The sequence below is a fragment of the Sminthopsis crassicaudata genome, chromosome 1 (assembly GCF_048593235.1).
Source record: "Sminthopsis crassicaudata isolate SCR6 chromosome 1, ASM4859323v1, whole genome shotgun sequence".
Classification (NCBI taxonomy): domain Eukaryota; kingdom Metazoa; phylum Chordata; class Mammalia; order Dasyuromorphia; family Dasyuridae; genus Sminthopsis; species Sminthopsis crassicaudata.
The window spans coordinates 12,469,713-12,485,977 of record NC_133617.1 but is presented as its reverse complement, the minus strand read 5'-3'; the positions used below and the strand labels follow the sequence as shown (position 1 = coordinate 12,485,977).

At 52.6% G+C, this 16,265-nt stretch overlaps 1 protein-coding gene across 7 annotated transcripts in view; it reads right to left on the bottom strand.

Annotated features, from left to right (window-relative positions):
* MORC2 (MORC family CW-type zinc finger 2) overlaps window positions 1-16,265 on the bottom strand; it is a 45,785-nt gene that overhangs the window by 11,864 nt on the left and 17,656 nt on the right. For 4 of the 7 annotated variants that reach the window (XM_074293552.1, XM_074293609.1, XM_074293580.1 and 1 more), the window contains exons 3-9: window positions 15,328-15,362; window positions 6,558-6,626; window positions 6,257-6,347; window positions 2,588-2,696; window positions 1,129-1,288; window positions 899-1,010; window positions 678-782 (exon numbers count right to left, since the gene is read on the bottom strand). In XM_074293552.1, the coding sequence (XP_074149653.1) occupies window positions 678-782; window positions 899-1,010; window positions 1,129-1,288; window positions 2,588-2,696; window positions 6,257-6,347; window positions 6,558-6,626; window positions 15,328-15,362 (681 nt within the window). Of the gene's footprint in view, window positions 1-677; window positions 783-898; window positions 1,011-1,128; window positions 1,289-2,587; window positions 2,697-6,256; window positions 6,348-6,557; window positions 6,627-15,327; window positions 15,363-15,475; window positions 15,611-16,265 lie in introns of those variants that run through there. The other 3 variants (XM_074293561.1, XM_074293601.1, XM_074293570.1) reach the window with 2 other exon arrangements.

Genomic DNA, 16,265 nt, shown 5'->3' with positions numbered 1-16,265 from the left:
CCCAGGCTCAACCTTCCGGCCCACCCAGAGCCGGGCAGCCGGGCCTGCCTCTGACCGACCAACACGCGCCCCGGCAAATCATCGCCCCCACATCTACTTGTCAAAGGAAGGGCTTGGCCTTGCCCCCAATGGGGGCATCGACAGCTCTAGGACCACGGGGGTGGGCTGGGGGTGAGGTGGGGATGGGGAGGGCCGTGGCGGGGGAGGACCACGAGCCTGAGGGGGAAGGGCAGTGAGGGGAGGGTCGTGAGGGGGGAGGGCCATGAGGTGGGGAGAAAGGGCCATGGGGGTAGGGGCGGGGCAAGAGGTTGGAGGGAGGGAAGGAGGGGAGGGCCTGGATGACGGGCAGGCTGGGTGAGCCATGTGGCCATAGCAGCTTCCTCCTCTATAAAAATGTAGGGGCAGCTAGGTAGTGCAGTGGGTAGAGCACCAGCCCTGAAGTCAGGAGACCCTGAGTTCAAATCTGGCCTCAGACACTTGACACTTCCTGGCTGGGTGACCCTGCGCAAGTCACTTAACCCCAAGTGCTTCAGCAAAAAGTAATAATAACGAGGGTTTGGCTCTTGCTATGCTTTCTCAGGAAACATTCATTTGTAAAAGCTAACCAATGGTAACTATTCATAACGAGGGGGACACACAAGAGGAGGGCTTGTGAGCAATACTACTAGACAACTCACCAGCTCTTCAAGGGGATCCCTAGGAGGCTGAGGGGAGAGGAAATAGCTAAGTTCTGGGGACCCAACCTGCAGGTTCTGCAGTTCTGCCGTTTCTGCCGACTTTCCCTAGAAGGACCCAGTGAGAACACACTCGGGTCCTACAGAAACAGGAGGGGAAAGGCCTCTCGGCAAGGCTGTGCCCGCAAGGCGCCCACCGCCCCCTCCCACGCCTCTCTACTCACGTGCCCTCGGGGGACGTTTCCGCCATCTGGATGTCCCGGGGGTCTGACACAATGTCCAGCTCGGGCTCCCCATTGTCCGTGAGTTTGAGGTTAAAAATGATGACCAGTGTTCCTACAGAAGTCCCGACGTCATTCATTCAGCCGGGAATCGGGGCCTGAGCCAAGCCCACGCCCTGGGACCTAACATGCCCAAGTGGCCGCTCCCCCGTGGGACAGGGACAGTCTCGTACCCGACTCCCCAGAGATCTTCTTAAATTGATCCATGACTTGTTGCTCCGATTTGAAAGGCGAATACTTGTAGATGAGCTCAATCTCGGTGGAAAACTTGTCCATGTTTTCTGTAATGGGCTGGCGGGTCCGGGCGTTCCAGGTGGGCAGCGGCACAATCACCTGGAAACCAGAGGGAAGCCACACGGCCCTTCCACGTTTGTAGGAGCCGGGGTGGGGGCAGGGGGATGGAGGGAGAATGCGGCCCTTTCCTGGGCCTTGGGCCTGTATGATGGCCTGGGGCGTCTCACCTGGCCCTTCTACCTCCCCACCCCAGCACGAGCATCCCCCTCCTAGGCGCGTAGAGAGATGCTCCAGGGGACAGGCTCCAGGTCCCCGGGGCCAGCAGGAGCATTAGCCAAGTACAAACGACTAACCCACCACATGCTGGTCGCCCCCTCCCTCCCCCCCCGCTCTCTCAAACCTGGAACTCGACCTGCTCATTGTATGATCTGACCATAGCTACTGTGGGTCAGTCACTGCCCGAGAAGGGGCTGCTCGGGGCACCTGACTCATCGGAACCTGGAATTGTGGATCCCGTTCTTAGCCACTTTCTCACTAAGTTTCACTTCCGTCTTCCTCCATCAAATCACAAAATTACCAGTCTGAGCCATGGGACCCCCCAAAGATGCTCAGTCGGAGGGTGCTGGTCCACAGCAGTACCGACCAAGCAGGACTGAAACCCAGCTGCCCAGTGCATGCGCTGCCAGCACAGAGTGGCCCTACCAGCCTTCCCGGGGGCTCTCGGCCCCGGCCTCTGCCAGCCCAGCCTTAACCGCTGAGTGGCGTGGCCTTGGGCAGACCGAGACCCAATGAGGACCTGAGCCAAGGCCTCCCGCTGCCCCGGAGCCGTGTCCAGTTGTCCTGATCTATCTCTGGTCCCCGGCTCTCAGGGGTCCCTGCACGCTTCCTCCACACACGGGTCCCCTCAATGTCACAGTCCTCTCCCAGAACGAAGGAAGTCGACAATAAATCAGCCATTGGGAGAACTTTGTGCCTCAGTTTCTCTACCCCGTACTTTTATCACAACGTTCTCTCAGGGAATATGGTCCCAGCTGTCTGGCAGAAAGGGAAGGGCCCGGCCTGTTCTCTGGGATGGCCCAGTCCCCGATGACACGCCCTGAACTACTGCCTCAGGCACGGATGCCGGAGGCTTCCGCAGTGCTTCTGACCACCTCTGCCAGGCGCACGCCGGGAAGGGGCAGCCAGGTTCTGGGGCCGGCCTTTAAGAGACAGCTGGCCAAAGGATCCCCCAGAACCTTCCGGCCCTGGATCCTCCGGCAGTGCAAGGGCCCGGCTGACTGAGGCCCTCCCGCCTCCAGAGGCCTGTGTCTCACCAAGGGGAGCGACAGAAGCCGAGGCACAGGCAGGGCCGGCTTGGGGTCCGTGTAGTGGGTCTGGGGGAACTCCCCGTGGGCCTACCTCGTCAATGCCTTCTTCCTCATGGAACGTGCGAGACAAGAAGAGGCAGGTCATGGTGTCGTCCTTCTTGGTAAAGAGAATAAAATCCTTGCCGATACGCATGGAGCCCCTGGAGAAGAGGAAACAAAACAACATGGGAGGCAGCCCCCCAAAAAAGGCTGGGAATCCTGGAGCACCGGGGGGAGAGGAGCAGGCGGGGCTTCCCGAGGCTGAGCCCCGCGGTCACCGCAGCCACCGGGGCAGGAGAAGAGCACCTGGGCTCGGGACCTCTCGGAGCCCCGGCCTTCTCTAAGGCCTCTAGCCTGAACCTCCTCATGCAGCTGAGCCCCCACCCCGAGGCCGGGAGGAGGGCGAGGGGAGTTACCACCACGGAATGGATTTTTCCTGATGTGACTGAGTTCTCAGGGAAGGTTCCAAGTGTCCCGGGCACTGATTCTGAGTGCCCGGGTAGAAAATGGCACCACTTCACTAAGTGCCATGTGCCACCCGCCAGCCATCCACTTCTGGTCAAGGGATGTACAGACAGGCAGAGGGGGCTCCGAGGCCCCGAGTGGAGCCAATATTTATGGAAAGTTTGCCCCCACATGCTCTGTGGTGCCTTCTGGGAGCATGTATGTCCAGAACTGACTCCACACACCCTCCAGAACAACGTCTCCCCGAGGCGGGCAAGCCTCTGACTGGCACCTCTTGTCCTTTGTTCACCGTGTTGGGGTCAAGGGACGGTGTGTCCGACGGGGGGCTCTCCCCCAGGTCGGGCACACATAATGCCCACGAACATGTGGAGAGCCGTCTCTAAGTGTGTCTCCCACGTCCTGTGTTCCCGAGTCCTTCAGCGAGAACCCGCATTTGTTCTTTCTGAACTTGGCGTGGGGAGGGAACAGTTCTGTAAAGCGGAGGAAACCATGCTTCTGCCTCCAGCTGGGGGCGCCCACTGGGCTCTTCCTCCTGTAAACGGGCCTGCCAGCCCGTCCTCATCCTCCGAGTCGTCCTCCTGGCCCCGTGGCAATGGCCTCCAGGCTGTCACCTGCCAGGCGCCCGGTCCTGCTCGCTCTTTCTCCGTCCATTCTCTGCTTGCAGCCCATCTCTCCTCCTCATTCACACGCCGACTTCCTGCACTCCCTCCCGTCTCCCACAGACTGAGCATCAACCGGCCCGCTCCCAACAGGCGTCACAGGACTCGGGCATCCCTGCTCCCCGCGACGGCTGGCAGACAAACGTGCCCGTGGAGCTCGGCGACGTCTCCACCTGCCCGGCTGGCCGTCCTTCGGAGCCTTTACCCACAAGACGCTGTGACCACGGTCCTGCAGAAAGGACCCTGTGAAAAGCCGGGCTTCTGCCTTCATCAGACACCCCTCCCCATCTGCTTCTGCCTCAGGGTGTCCGAGGCACTCGGTGCCCGCTTGCCTGCTTGCCTTTGGCTAAAATAAGCTTTCCTGAGATACTTAGAAGAGGCCACGTTGAAAGCATCAAGGCCTCCGGGTGACGGCGCTTTCCAGCCCTTCTCTCCTCGCCCAAGGTACTGGCAACGTGCAAACTCTTCACTGAGGCAGAAACTTAAAGGTTTTCTTGCAAACTCTTGGGATGTGTCTTTCTTTTGTCCTAATTTGGCAACAATCCGTCCACTTCCCAGATCAGCTGGGAGAGGCCTCCATCTGGCTTGTCTCTCCGCCATTTGCAGAACCACCTGGAGCCCCGGCCGCAGGGCTCCTGCGCCCTTCCTTAACCACAGCCCGGGAGGCCACAAAACCTGGCACCTGACCAGAGCCTGGCAGGACGGGAGCAGATCCCCTCCATTCTTCCCCATCCGGACGACTCTAAGATCCAAGACTGTACGAGTACGTGAGGGATTAGAACAAGAGCTACCACGTGGGGTCTGAGAGGAGAGGAATGTCTGATGGGGCAGAGAGAAAGCACAGGTGGAAACTTAATGGGTAAAGAGAGGGGGCGACGACGTTATCAGCAGCAAAGGCCTGGAGGCCCGAGCACCAGCCTGGAAAGTTCTGGCCCGGACAAGAATCCTGGGGCCCAGCTCCATCCCACTGGAGGCTCCCCTCGGAGCCTCTGCCTCACCCCAGGCTGGGGGAGGGGTCAGCGATGACCCCTTGATCACACTTGGCCGCCCAGCACGGCACTCAAGGCCGGGGCCTACGGCTTTCTGGCAGACTTGGGGCGTCTCCCCCAGCCTCTCCAGCCTCTGCCAGTGGCCCCTCCCACGGGGCAGCCAGCCCCCCCACCTGCTCGGTATACAGAACTCTTCATCCTCCCTTGTTATGGGCCCCTTTTCTTCTCCTGGAGCACCCCTTGTTCCCTCCACGACTCTGGGTTCACGACGCGGTCTCCAGGAAGCTTCTTTCCTCCCTCCCAGCTGCTGGGCCCCCCCATTTCCAAAGCTCCCCCTTTGTCTTCATCTTGGACAGTTATTTGTCATTTGGAGCCCAGCGGCCCTCCTAGGGCCCTCCCACATTCCCATTTTACAGATGAGCAGCTGAGGCTTGGCCAGGGGGAGTGGCTTGCCTGAGGTCCCAGACCTACATTTAGTCTTGAAGGCAGGATCTGAACCCGCCTGCAAGTTGGGGTCCCCTGCACCCCATCACTCCTCCAAGGGGGGACGGTGCTATTCTTGTCCCAGGCTAGGCCTGTTTGACAGCCGCTCCTGGTGCCCTGGGGGCCCCGCTTCCAGGCGAGGGTGCCCCCAATCCCTCTTACGCCCTTCCCCAGCGTCTCCTCTCCAGGCTGACACGGCCCCCAGATGCGCTGTCACTGGCTGCCCGATCACCTCCACGTGGCTGAAGCGCGCCCCCTCCCCCCAGCCAGCTCCTTCAGCCACTGCAGGACAGGACCCGGCCGGACGCTCCGCCCAATCCTGGCCTCCTGGGGAGCACCTGCAGGAGCTGGGGGAAGCTAAGCTCAGTGGGCGGGAGCATCACAGCCTCCCCTCTGGTCCAGCCTCCATGCAGCCCAGCTGGGTGCCTGCCCCCTCGCACCCTCAGACACAGCTCCTCCTCCAACAAGAACGCCCCTCGCCGTCCGGGGTACTCTGGCTCCCCCAAATCGTCTCATTCTACCCAAAGGACGTTCAGAAAGAGAAATCGCCCTCCAGAGACTCCCCACAAACTGGAGCCAGAAAGGGAGCAGGCAGTTGGGATCACGAGCCAAGGTCCCCGGCAGCCGTCTCTGCCCGTCCCATCGAGAAGCCCCCAGCCCTCGGCCTGGAGGAGAGCTCTCTGCATGCCTTGGGCAAGGCTGGTCCTCTTCCGAGGCTGGCAGGGCCGTCCTCCCTGACACCTGCAGCTGAGCCCCCAAGCCACAAGGAGGCAACCAAGGGCCTGCCGGGGGGACTCTCGCAAGACGAAGAACTCTTCAAGGGGAAAAAGGACAATCACTCATGTGGGGCCACGACTCACCCGGAGCAGACACGGCCCGAGCCCTGGTTTTAAACAAACTCCAACGACTTTCCCTCGAGAGCGCCGAGGGTCCCTAACTGGCTTCCCAGTCGGGGCCCGCCTGGATCGTCTCCCACCCCAAGGACGGTCAAAAGGAAGCGATATCGAAGGGCGAAGTGAGTGACTTAGCCGGGATGAGTGGGAAAGACGGGGAGCACGGATGGCCTTTCCCAGCCTGCAGCAGCCTCTGGAGCGTGCCGCGCCTTGGAGGGCTCCCCCTACTTACGATTTTAAGCCGTTGCCGTACTGCCCGATCTGCGTGGATTCGGGGGTCCGCTTGGCCGACTTCCCAAACTGTATGACGCTGGCGGCATCATCTGCAACACAGACACCGAGGCGTGGGCAGGGGCGCCACCATCAGGACCCCAGGAGACGCCGAGTCTGGCCCCAAGCTCAGGGGTGGGAGGAGCCCCGGGACCCCGGAAATTTTCAGGGACTCCACACTGGGGAGCGCCAGGGCGAGGGAACCAGAGACCCAAGGCCAGGAAAGGGGGCGAAGGCCGCCCTGCCTCCTCCCAGTCACTTACTTGGATCCATTCCGGCGCCGTCATCCAGAAAGCAGAGCATGAAGCCTCCCTGGAGGTTCTCCCGGTGCTCTGTAAAGAGGAGTCAGGAGACAGTGGGTGAGCGGTGGCCCGCGGGGAAGCCCTCACCAGGGGTCGCACGACACCATCTTAAGGATGCCATCAGAATCTGCACACAGAACGTGGCAGGGCCTGGTCCCGGGGCACAGGGAGAAGTCCCCGTCCCAGCCACAGCAGCCCGACTCTCACCTCCTTCTCGTCCTTTCCTGGGCCGGCTGCCCCGTGCCCAGACAAGCTTCTCTCCCTAACTGGACCATGGGGCCATCTCCCATACAATGGAGGAGACTGAAAGGGCTGCAGTGCCCAGTATCCCCACCAGAGGGCACGGGGGAGCCCAGAAGGAGCAGCAGCCGCCCCCGACCTTCCTCTGCAAACTGAGAACCTTGGAGACATCCAGGGAACTGCTCCCCAACACCGGAAATGTGCTCTCCCCAGGTGGCCACCATGGAGCAGGCCTCGGGATCCAGCCCAGCCAGTCCATCCAGGAGCAATGAACGCCGGCGTGGGGTGAAAAGCTAACGGGGGACGGGATGGTCGGAGAAAGAAGGGTCCCCCTGAGAAGGCCGGTGCCCTCTCCTGTGCCTGTGAGTGCTGCTCACAGACCAAATGACCAGGGTCTGGGGCGGGGGATGTGTGACACTGTCCCAGTTTAGGGTCAGTGGGGTCCTGGCGGACAGCCCCTCTATGAGAAAGAGAAGTACTTGGGGGACAGGGCAAGAGAAGAGTTCTCAGTCTACCCCAATGGTAATCGGGTTAACTTGCTCCCCCAGGGCTTGTTAATGGACTCCCCAGACCAAAATGAACTTTGTGGGGGGAAGGGGGGAAAGTGAGCTCTCTGAGGGCAGGAGATGACTTGCATCAGTATTTATAGAGGCAGTTAAGAGAACTAGCCCTGGAGGCAGCAAGAGCTGCTGCAAATCCAGTCCCAGTCACTTCCTAGCCCTGGGACTGTCCTCAGCTCTAAATTGTGGATAATAATAGCACCGAACCAGCAGGATGGCTGTGAGGATCAAATAAAACCTCATTTGTAAAGTGCTCAGCACACTGTCTGGCTCACAGGAGGTGCTTAATAAATGCTCATTCCCTCCCCTTCTCTGGCGCATATTAAGCACGGCTAAATGCTTCCTTATTCATTTATTCTCTGGACTACAAAAAGCCGGTCTTTGGGCCTCAATTTCCTTTCTCTGTAGAAGGGGGCTGAAGTAGAACAGCGCTTAACCTGAAGTCTCAGAACTTGTTTTGTAAAATATATATATATTTTGATCATTCATTTCAATATATTCATTTACTAATTGGTACTACGATTTTTTATTTAAAACATACATACATTCAAACATTTTTCAAACACATTCCGAGGAGCCGCCAGGGCCAAAAGAGCACTCATAGCACAGGCCAAGTGGTCCCAGGCCCTCCCTTTGAGGTCTAAGCCAATGACTTCCTCCATATTGGCTCGCCCTGGGCCAATGGGTGCCGTAAGTGGGTGGGCCTGGCCTCCCTCAGGCCCTTCACCAAGGCAGCCAAGCTCCCTGAAGCCCGTCTACAAGTTCAATTCCCCTCAGGATCCTGCTTCCCTGGGCCTGTTACCCATTCTTGCCCTCCAGGCACCCGGCAGGCCTATCTGCTTTCCTTACTCATAGGGGCATCTCCAATCTCCACGCCTTTGCACTGGCCGGGTCCCAAGCCTCCTCACCTCCACCTCTCATAATCACTCCCAGCTTCCCCTAAGACTCAGCTTAAATCCATCCCTGTAAGGATGCCCATTTACAAGCACACATGCTATTAGGCTGCTGAGGGCGGAGCCATTCTGATTTTTCTTTGTGTCTCTAGTACTCAGGGAAGTACTAATGAGCACTTAGGAAGACCACCTGGTAGGGGAAGACACCAAGACGCTGAGGTCCTTTCCCCAAACTAAACTGCCAAGCATTCCACCTACTGCAGGGAGGGCAACTCCATTGGATTGCCCAGTGTTTGAATGTCCAATGGATATTTGCCCCAAATATTATTTTATGGAAAGCTCCTACAGGGCAAGTGCTCTTAAGGTAGTGAGAAAAAGCCATACAAGGACACTCTCAAGGTCTCTCTTAAGAACTTCAGGATAAGCCGTGGGAGACACTGGCACAGAACCGCCCCGCATGGCGTGCCCTGATCAGAGAAGGGGCTCTATGAGCAAAGATGAATTGAATTAGTTCGGAAGAAACACGATATGTACAAAGTTAGAGAGCCCACCCTAATTGTTCACGTGGGCTATTTGTGTCCGACTTGTGGTTGGGCATTCCGGGCTCATAATGGTCTGATTGGCCAGTTGGGCACTCGGTAACTCAGCAAAGAATTTCATTTTGGTCCTCTTTGAGAACAAAGGACGACCACAATGAAGCACTTAGAAGGGTTGAAGATTGCTTTAAATGATTTAATTACATAGGGCGAGGATGCCCATCCAGATCAGCCTTAAAAGCTCTCCCTGTGGGCCAGCTGGGCTCATTCATCTATCAATGGGCAACCTTGTTTTCCTCAAAAATCGCCGTGGTTTCTCCCAGTCCAGGTGATTCCCATATGGGAAACAAGAAACATCAGAAAGGAAGCTGGCCTAAGGAGATAACTCCAAGGTAAACCGCTACTTGGCAGCATGGGCTGAAGGCCTAGGAGAACAGACTAGGAAAGTGGGCGCACAACATGAACCCAACACAATTCAGACTTCAGCCTGACCTTGTTGACAGACACCCACTTTCCTGGCCTAGACCCTACCAGAATTCTCTTTTGAAGAAGTTCTGACCAATGTGCTTCACTGTGAAGGCCTTCCTCTATACCGCTGAGACCTTACAACAGGAGGGTCCATGTGTTCACTACCAAAACCCTTACCTCTTTTGGCTATCCATCTTGGCTTGGCCACCCAGGCTGGGGAGCCAGGGTGAAGAGCACGAGGTTAAAGAGGGCGGATGCTGCCTGCAGTGGGCTTACATAGGTAGGGCACAGCCAATCAGTGAGAGAGTCACCCATTCCGAAGCTATCTCAATATGGCCAGGATCCCGCCCAAGGGCAGTCCTAATATCCACAGAAATTACTTCCGGGCCTCAATCTCCTGATGCGCTGTGGCACCCATTTAAATGCCCCTTACAGAGGGTCTTCATCTGCAATCTTCCACTTCCGTCAGATGACCAGGCAGGCTGCCTCCTCTTCTAGACATTTCCTTACTGACACGTTGCTTCTCGAGTCCTCATCATCCTTACCCACTATGACGCTCTCCAGCACTGACCCCCTCTGCAATATGACTGCTATCAAGATTCGGGGTGAAAAGCATGATGATTCCCTAGGCCTCTAGCCATTTAGATGATTGTCACTCTGGACATGAGATATTTTTCCAAACATTTAATTTTTTTCCTATGGACTGTTAGACCAATTACTTCTGAATAGTTCTGGATCTCAGGGTTGAGGGCCTCCATCTACCCAGAACACCAGTCACCCACAAACAAACTTCAGAACGGACTCTCCTGGTTCTAACGACAACTCCTCTTCCTCTTGGATGTGGCACAAGGGAGCCTCCATGACAATGATTAACATTTTTGGCAAGCAGATGTCTGTAATATTCCTCAGCTGACATTACTCATAGAAAATTGAACAGGGGACGGCAGTTCCAATCATCAAAGAATCGTGTCCCAACATTTGTATCCTTCCTGGAACCTTGTAACGCTCCATTATGACAAACACCTTTTAAAATTTAAATTTAATTTTGGTCATCAATAATCACATAGAATAGGACTGTTGCGTTTTCTGCATGTTTTGGTCAACTGGTGAAAATAAAACCACACCTGTAGAGGACTGTTAAAGCTTGTCTGTTCCCTTACATTTTTCATCAAGAATATCCTCAAGACTGAGATCAATATCACCCTGATTTTATAAAAAGCATAAAGGCTTTTTAAAAAAAAAATTATATATTCTCAGTGGCCTCTTGGGTGTGGTCTGCGTAATTTCTTCCAATCTTTCAGCTCTTTCTCTAAGTGAGTTACCCTATAAAGCAAATCTTCCACCTCTTCTTGATGACTCGAGGAATCACTATTTGGTTTCCAATTTCTTCTCTATGGTGCTATTTCTTCAAGGCCTGAGATAATTCATCCCCCTAATAACATCATCACATCTGTTCCATTTTCTATCCTTGTATTGTTCTCTTGCAGGTTCTCCCATGAAAGATTCCAACCTTGGGGTGACAAGACAGCTTGTTTCTCTACCCTTATTTTCTGCTTCTGTGGCTTTGAACAATTTTATAAAACAATACTTCTTGGAATCTCCCCCAAAATCTTACAAGCAGCAGGCCATCACCACCACCTTTATGGGTAAATATCAGCCATCAGCTTCAGATAATAGTCGTTATCAAGGTCAATCTCTTTGTCTTTTTTCTATTTCCCAACGTTCAGCATCAACAGCACATGTGAATGGAAATTTCAGTGAGGTTATTCACACTGTTTTCTTGTCCTGAGCTTGCCTTCTAAATTGTTATCGTGACTTTTATTTTAGTCAATGCTCTGCACATAGATGACAATTCCAATGTAACTTCTGCACTGTCAACTTCATTGTTTCATCCTTTTTTTTTTTTGCTGTGTTATTCAGTATCCCTTGTGTTGAGCACTTAAAAAATTAATTCATGAAGACTATGTAAGAGAAGGAAGAGACTATTGCACATACTAGCCAGTAAGGTCAAAGTAATAGCTGCTTTGGCTGAACCTGAGCACCAGTGCAACGTGAAGTCCAGGCTGAATCCTGGCTCCGCCATTTAGTGTCCAGGCCAATGTGGACCAGTCGATGTCTCTCGCTTTCATTTCCAGCATAATGTTGGACTCAAGTTCCTTCAAGCTCAAAAATCTATGCTCTTTTGGATGGCTTTACCTTGCTCATGGAAGGATTCACTTCTGGGGATTAGAGGGTGGCAAAAAGCCAATATAATGTGCAGAAATGACCGATTCTAAACCAATCTGATGATGATTTTTTTTGGCCTACTTAACCCCTAATTTAGCGTTCCAGCCTCTCTCCAAGATTATCTCCCTTGTAACTTGGGATGGGTCCATCAACACACTGGCCATGTGGAGAACACACATCTCCTTCTAAAGACCTTGTCCAGGTCAATTTGTGAGAATTGTTTCTTCCTTAATCTTCTAATGTTGTCATTGTCCACTGCTTCAGTCAATCAAGTTCCAAGTTCTCTCAGAGTTCTTTCTCTTCACCTTATCATGGTATAAAACAGTTCGGGTTCTGCTCATTCACTCCAGTGTATATGTATCTCTACTACCCATCAGTGGCTCTGCTTGTTTTGTGATACCACAGACATCATGTCTCTGCCCTGGGTACTCCTTGGCCCTTTCCTATTTCTACTTCCTTTTGTATTCTGTCTTCCCCCATCAGTAAGCTCTTTGAGGGCAGGGACTGGCTTTTGACTCTCTAGCACTTAGTACAATGCTTGTTTGGCACATAGTAGGTGCTTCACAAATGTCTACTGTGAAGTGAATTACTGAACTCAACATCTCTCTCCAGGCTCTAGTAAAACCTGGTAATTGGGATACAAAAGCAAAATCATAATCCCTGCCCTCAAGGACCATTTTAATGGGAGGGACAAAGTACAAATAGCTAAGTATATACCAGCCCCAGGCTTGTTACTGCAGTGTCAGCAGGAGGTAATCTGGAAAGGAAGACACTCCAAGTGGGTGGGGCTGTATCAGGCTTCTCCTACTCCAGGTATGGTGCTAAGTGCACAAAGAGTTCACTCTCCTTTGGGGGAAATAACACAAAAAAACAAGCTAGGGGGAGGGGAGGTTCAGCAGCGGACACAGGAGCCATCAAAATGCACACAGGGTACATTCAGCTTGGTTGGGGCCAGAAGTCAGGGTAGATCTGAAGAGCCTCTTTAGGTTAGGCAAGAGCCATCCAATCAGAGGGGGAGGAGGAGGGGCAGAATCCTTCCAATGGATGGTTCCAGGCCTGAAGAGAGCTTCCAGAAAGAAATCCAAGTCTAGAGAAAGAATGCAGACTGCAAAGGACTCCTCGGAAAGTGGGGTTTGAGTGGAGTCTTGAAGGAAGCCCAGAAAGTCCACCAGGGAGAACACTCTAGGTAGAGGGACATTCATAAACCTTGATTGATCCATCCAGTTCCCAATGGACGAGCACCATCTTGTTTCCAATTCTTTGCTATTATGGTCTTGAACATATGGGTTCCCTCTCTGCCCTTTATTTTTCGGGGATACATGCCTAGAAGTATCATGGGGTCAAAGGTTATGTTTGAGTGACTTTTGTATACAATTCCATATTGCCTTCCAGAAGTGTGCTTGTTCTCTCACAATCTCTCCAAAATCGCCATTTCCTTCTCATCATCTTTCCGAGTCAAAGATCAAAGAATTCCAGAATTGACACCAAGTGGAAATCTCTTATTCCTCCATTGTATATGCGTATATACGTGTGCATACACACATATGTAATTACACACATGTTTAAAATTACATAAACTCTTATCCAAGACTTGTTCTTTCTTGAATATAGAAATCCTTATTCTGTTGATGATGGTTAAAGATTCATAATAAAAAAGAATTTAGAAAAACAAATGGCAATACTAACGATCTCCACGGAGGATTCTGAGCCGTGCACAAGCCTCAGGTCTTGTCCTGGTCCTCTGAGAGTCTATGCCGTCTCCTCCCCCATGCCCGCCTTCAACCTTCACATTTAAGTCGCCAAAGATCTCTGCCCCGATCTGAAGGAGCCTGTCGAGCTCTTTAAAAACATTCCCCTCTTCCTTCTCTCTGGCAGAGGTAGGTGATGGCGCTGTGCTTCTGCCCTTCTGGAGGCATGTTCACACAAGATGACAATGCAGGGGTTCCATCAAATGATGTTGCTCCCCAGAGGCACTCCACCATTTCTTCTGCTTCTCAACAGAGCAGAGAGCATTCCCCCTTTAGAGCTTTTTCGGGGTGGAGTGGGGGTGAGGGCCAGTCTTCTGGGTTTAAACAATGGAGCACCAGGAACGTATCGCTCGTCTTCTCAGTGGGAGACAATTTGAGGGTTAGATATTTTTAAAAATATTAATAAATGATATTAAAAAAATCAAAGTTACATAGTTCATTCCTGTTAACACTAAGTTCACGAACAAAGATCACAGAATCATAGATTTGGAGCTAGGACATTAGAGGTCTTGGTCTACCTCAACCTCCCTTATCCTGTACTTGTAAAGTACCTAGGATCAGACAGGTACTAAGTACAGAGATGGGGCTCGAACCCAGATCTATGAAAATAAAGGGATCTGGAGTAAAGGTCTTCTCTCCCAAGTCCTACGGCTCCTTCTTTCATAAGGAACATGATCACATGCTACTCACCAGTGGATTAAGCCTATTTTTCAAATAGCGTCGTGACCATATGGGAATGAACAGAGCTATTTTAGGTTTTCAGGAGTCAAACCAAGGGCAGCGCACGTTTCCTTCCCTGAAGATGGAGAAAGGGGAAACTGAGCTCCCTTTGGGGAGGTTCATCACCCTGAAAGCAGTGATTGTTTTCCTGGCACTTGTCACAATGAAGTTTTTATTTGCAGAATGACCAAACCCCTAAAAGATAAAGGACTAAGGCAGTTCACTTTACAAGTCAACATACAATATTCAGTTCTCCAAATCTCATTAATTCCATTCAAAATTACTTCAAACTTCTTGGAATAGCTGCCAAATACTTATCTCATGTTACATAAAGCACTTTCTGTGCATTGTCTTACTTGAGGCTAAGAAAGATCCTGTGGATAGATGCTACTATCATCATTTCATAGATGGGGAAATTGAGGCCCAAAGAAATGACTTCGTCAAGATCATAAAATAAGCATCAGAGTCAGCATTTGACCCTTGCTTCTCGAAGACCATTATACCATACTGTCTCTTCCACAGGGAGTTCCTCAGGAAAAAATAATTGGCACAGACCATGTGAAATCTCAAAGCCGCCTTTCTCTGCTCTCTTTCCGACTTTTCATTGTTCAAATGATAAAAAGGGAAAGGTATTGATAGAAACATTCAATAGACAAATAATGCAAAATAATGAATAAGGACACTGAGATCCCTCATCTCTCTACCCAGTCAGGGGGGAAAAGTATTATTACAAAAGGACGGAGCCAACTAAGTACGGTGATGAGCGAGATGCCATGGAACTTAAAATTCTAAGCTTTCAATTCAGTGGGGAACCACACTCACCCGGGGAGCCTCCGAAGGCCGCCAGAGCAGGTGACCTGGTTCTTCCAGAGCAGATGGGGCCTCAAGAGGATATGCTCTGAAGGCCTTCCTCGGGTGCTTCCACTTCTCCCTTCAAGTCCCTGCTCAGCCAAGGCTTGAGGACTTCCCTTCCCTCCTTGCAAGATTGGCTGCTGTACCTCCTGCCTCAACCTCTCAAATTTCTCTTGATCTCCTGTGACTATCTGCATAATCTTTGGACACTCCATCTTGTCCTGTGCTACTTAATGTGTTCTTTAATCTCTGAGGCTGACTTATTACCATTCAGAGTACTTTTGTGGGTGCCCTTTTCCGTAAAGGTTATCTGAAAGATGGAATAAAAGCCAGGGGGGCTGGGACGTTAAGTGACATGGCCAGACTCTCACAGAGAGTAACTGGAGCACTCATTTGGAGCCTAGGTCTCCAAAACCGAAACTGGTGTTTTTCCCAAGGCAAAGTTCTTTCCCCGCCCTCTCCTTTCCCAGGCCCGACAGCTCTCTTACCTGCATAAATATCTATCCTGGTGGCATCAGCATCTCTAAAAGAGAGAGAGAGAAAGAGAGAGAGAAGATCAGCATCGAAGGTGGGCACCAGAAGCAAGCTGCCCCAACCCGGCTTCGAGATGGCCCCGTCACTTCCCCCCGAGCTGACCTCCGAGACCTCATGGCCGCCCGGCCTCAGCATTCTGCATTTCCACAGCAGGCACTCTTGGGGGGACTACCAGCACACGTCTGACTGCTCCAGGCAGCAAGGCTTTGCCTTCCTATGTCTGGGCTATCTGGGCTCCGACAACAGGACACAAAAAGGCTCTGGCCCATCTTACAAATGCCTTCATGGTGAGAACATTTGTAAGAAGAGTTAGAAACACTTCCTTTACAGATCACCCAATTCAGCTTGCAGCCTTTTGGATTTTCACTTTTATTTTTGCAAATTAGAAAGCATCATGGAGTATCAGTCCCTTGGTTCTTGTCATCAAGATCCTGGGCCAGAAGAACCAGAACACAAAGTCTGATCTGGAAGGGCCCTTTAGGGGAGTTCCAGAGTTCAGGAGTAAGTGCCTGGCCCCGAGGCAGGCCGCAGCAGAGACGGAAACCAAACCCCGCCATGCTTTTCCTCACCGGTATCACATTTGCCCCTGGCTTAGTGGAGAACTCTGTTTTGCCAAGGTCTAATGGAAAAGCGGGTCACGTGGAGAGCACACAGCCACAAGTCACAAGAGCTCATCTCATTTTCTCCTGATCCTGAAAAAAGCAGATGTCTCTTCATGGATGTTTACTCATTTAACCTCCTTTCCAGCCTGAGCTTGAGTCAGTCCCCGAATCCAGTCACTAGGGAAGCCACCCAGAGGGCCTGTGTCAAACCGGCTCTCTACAGGATAAAATCCCGTCTTGAAGCCCAGAGGACTGGATAGATCATTAGCCTCCAACGTCTTCATCTGGGT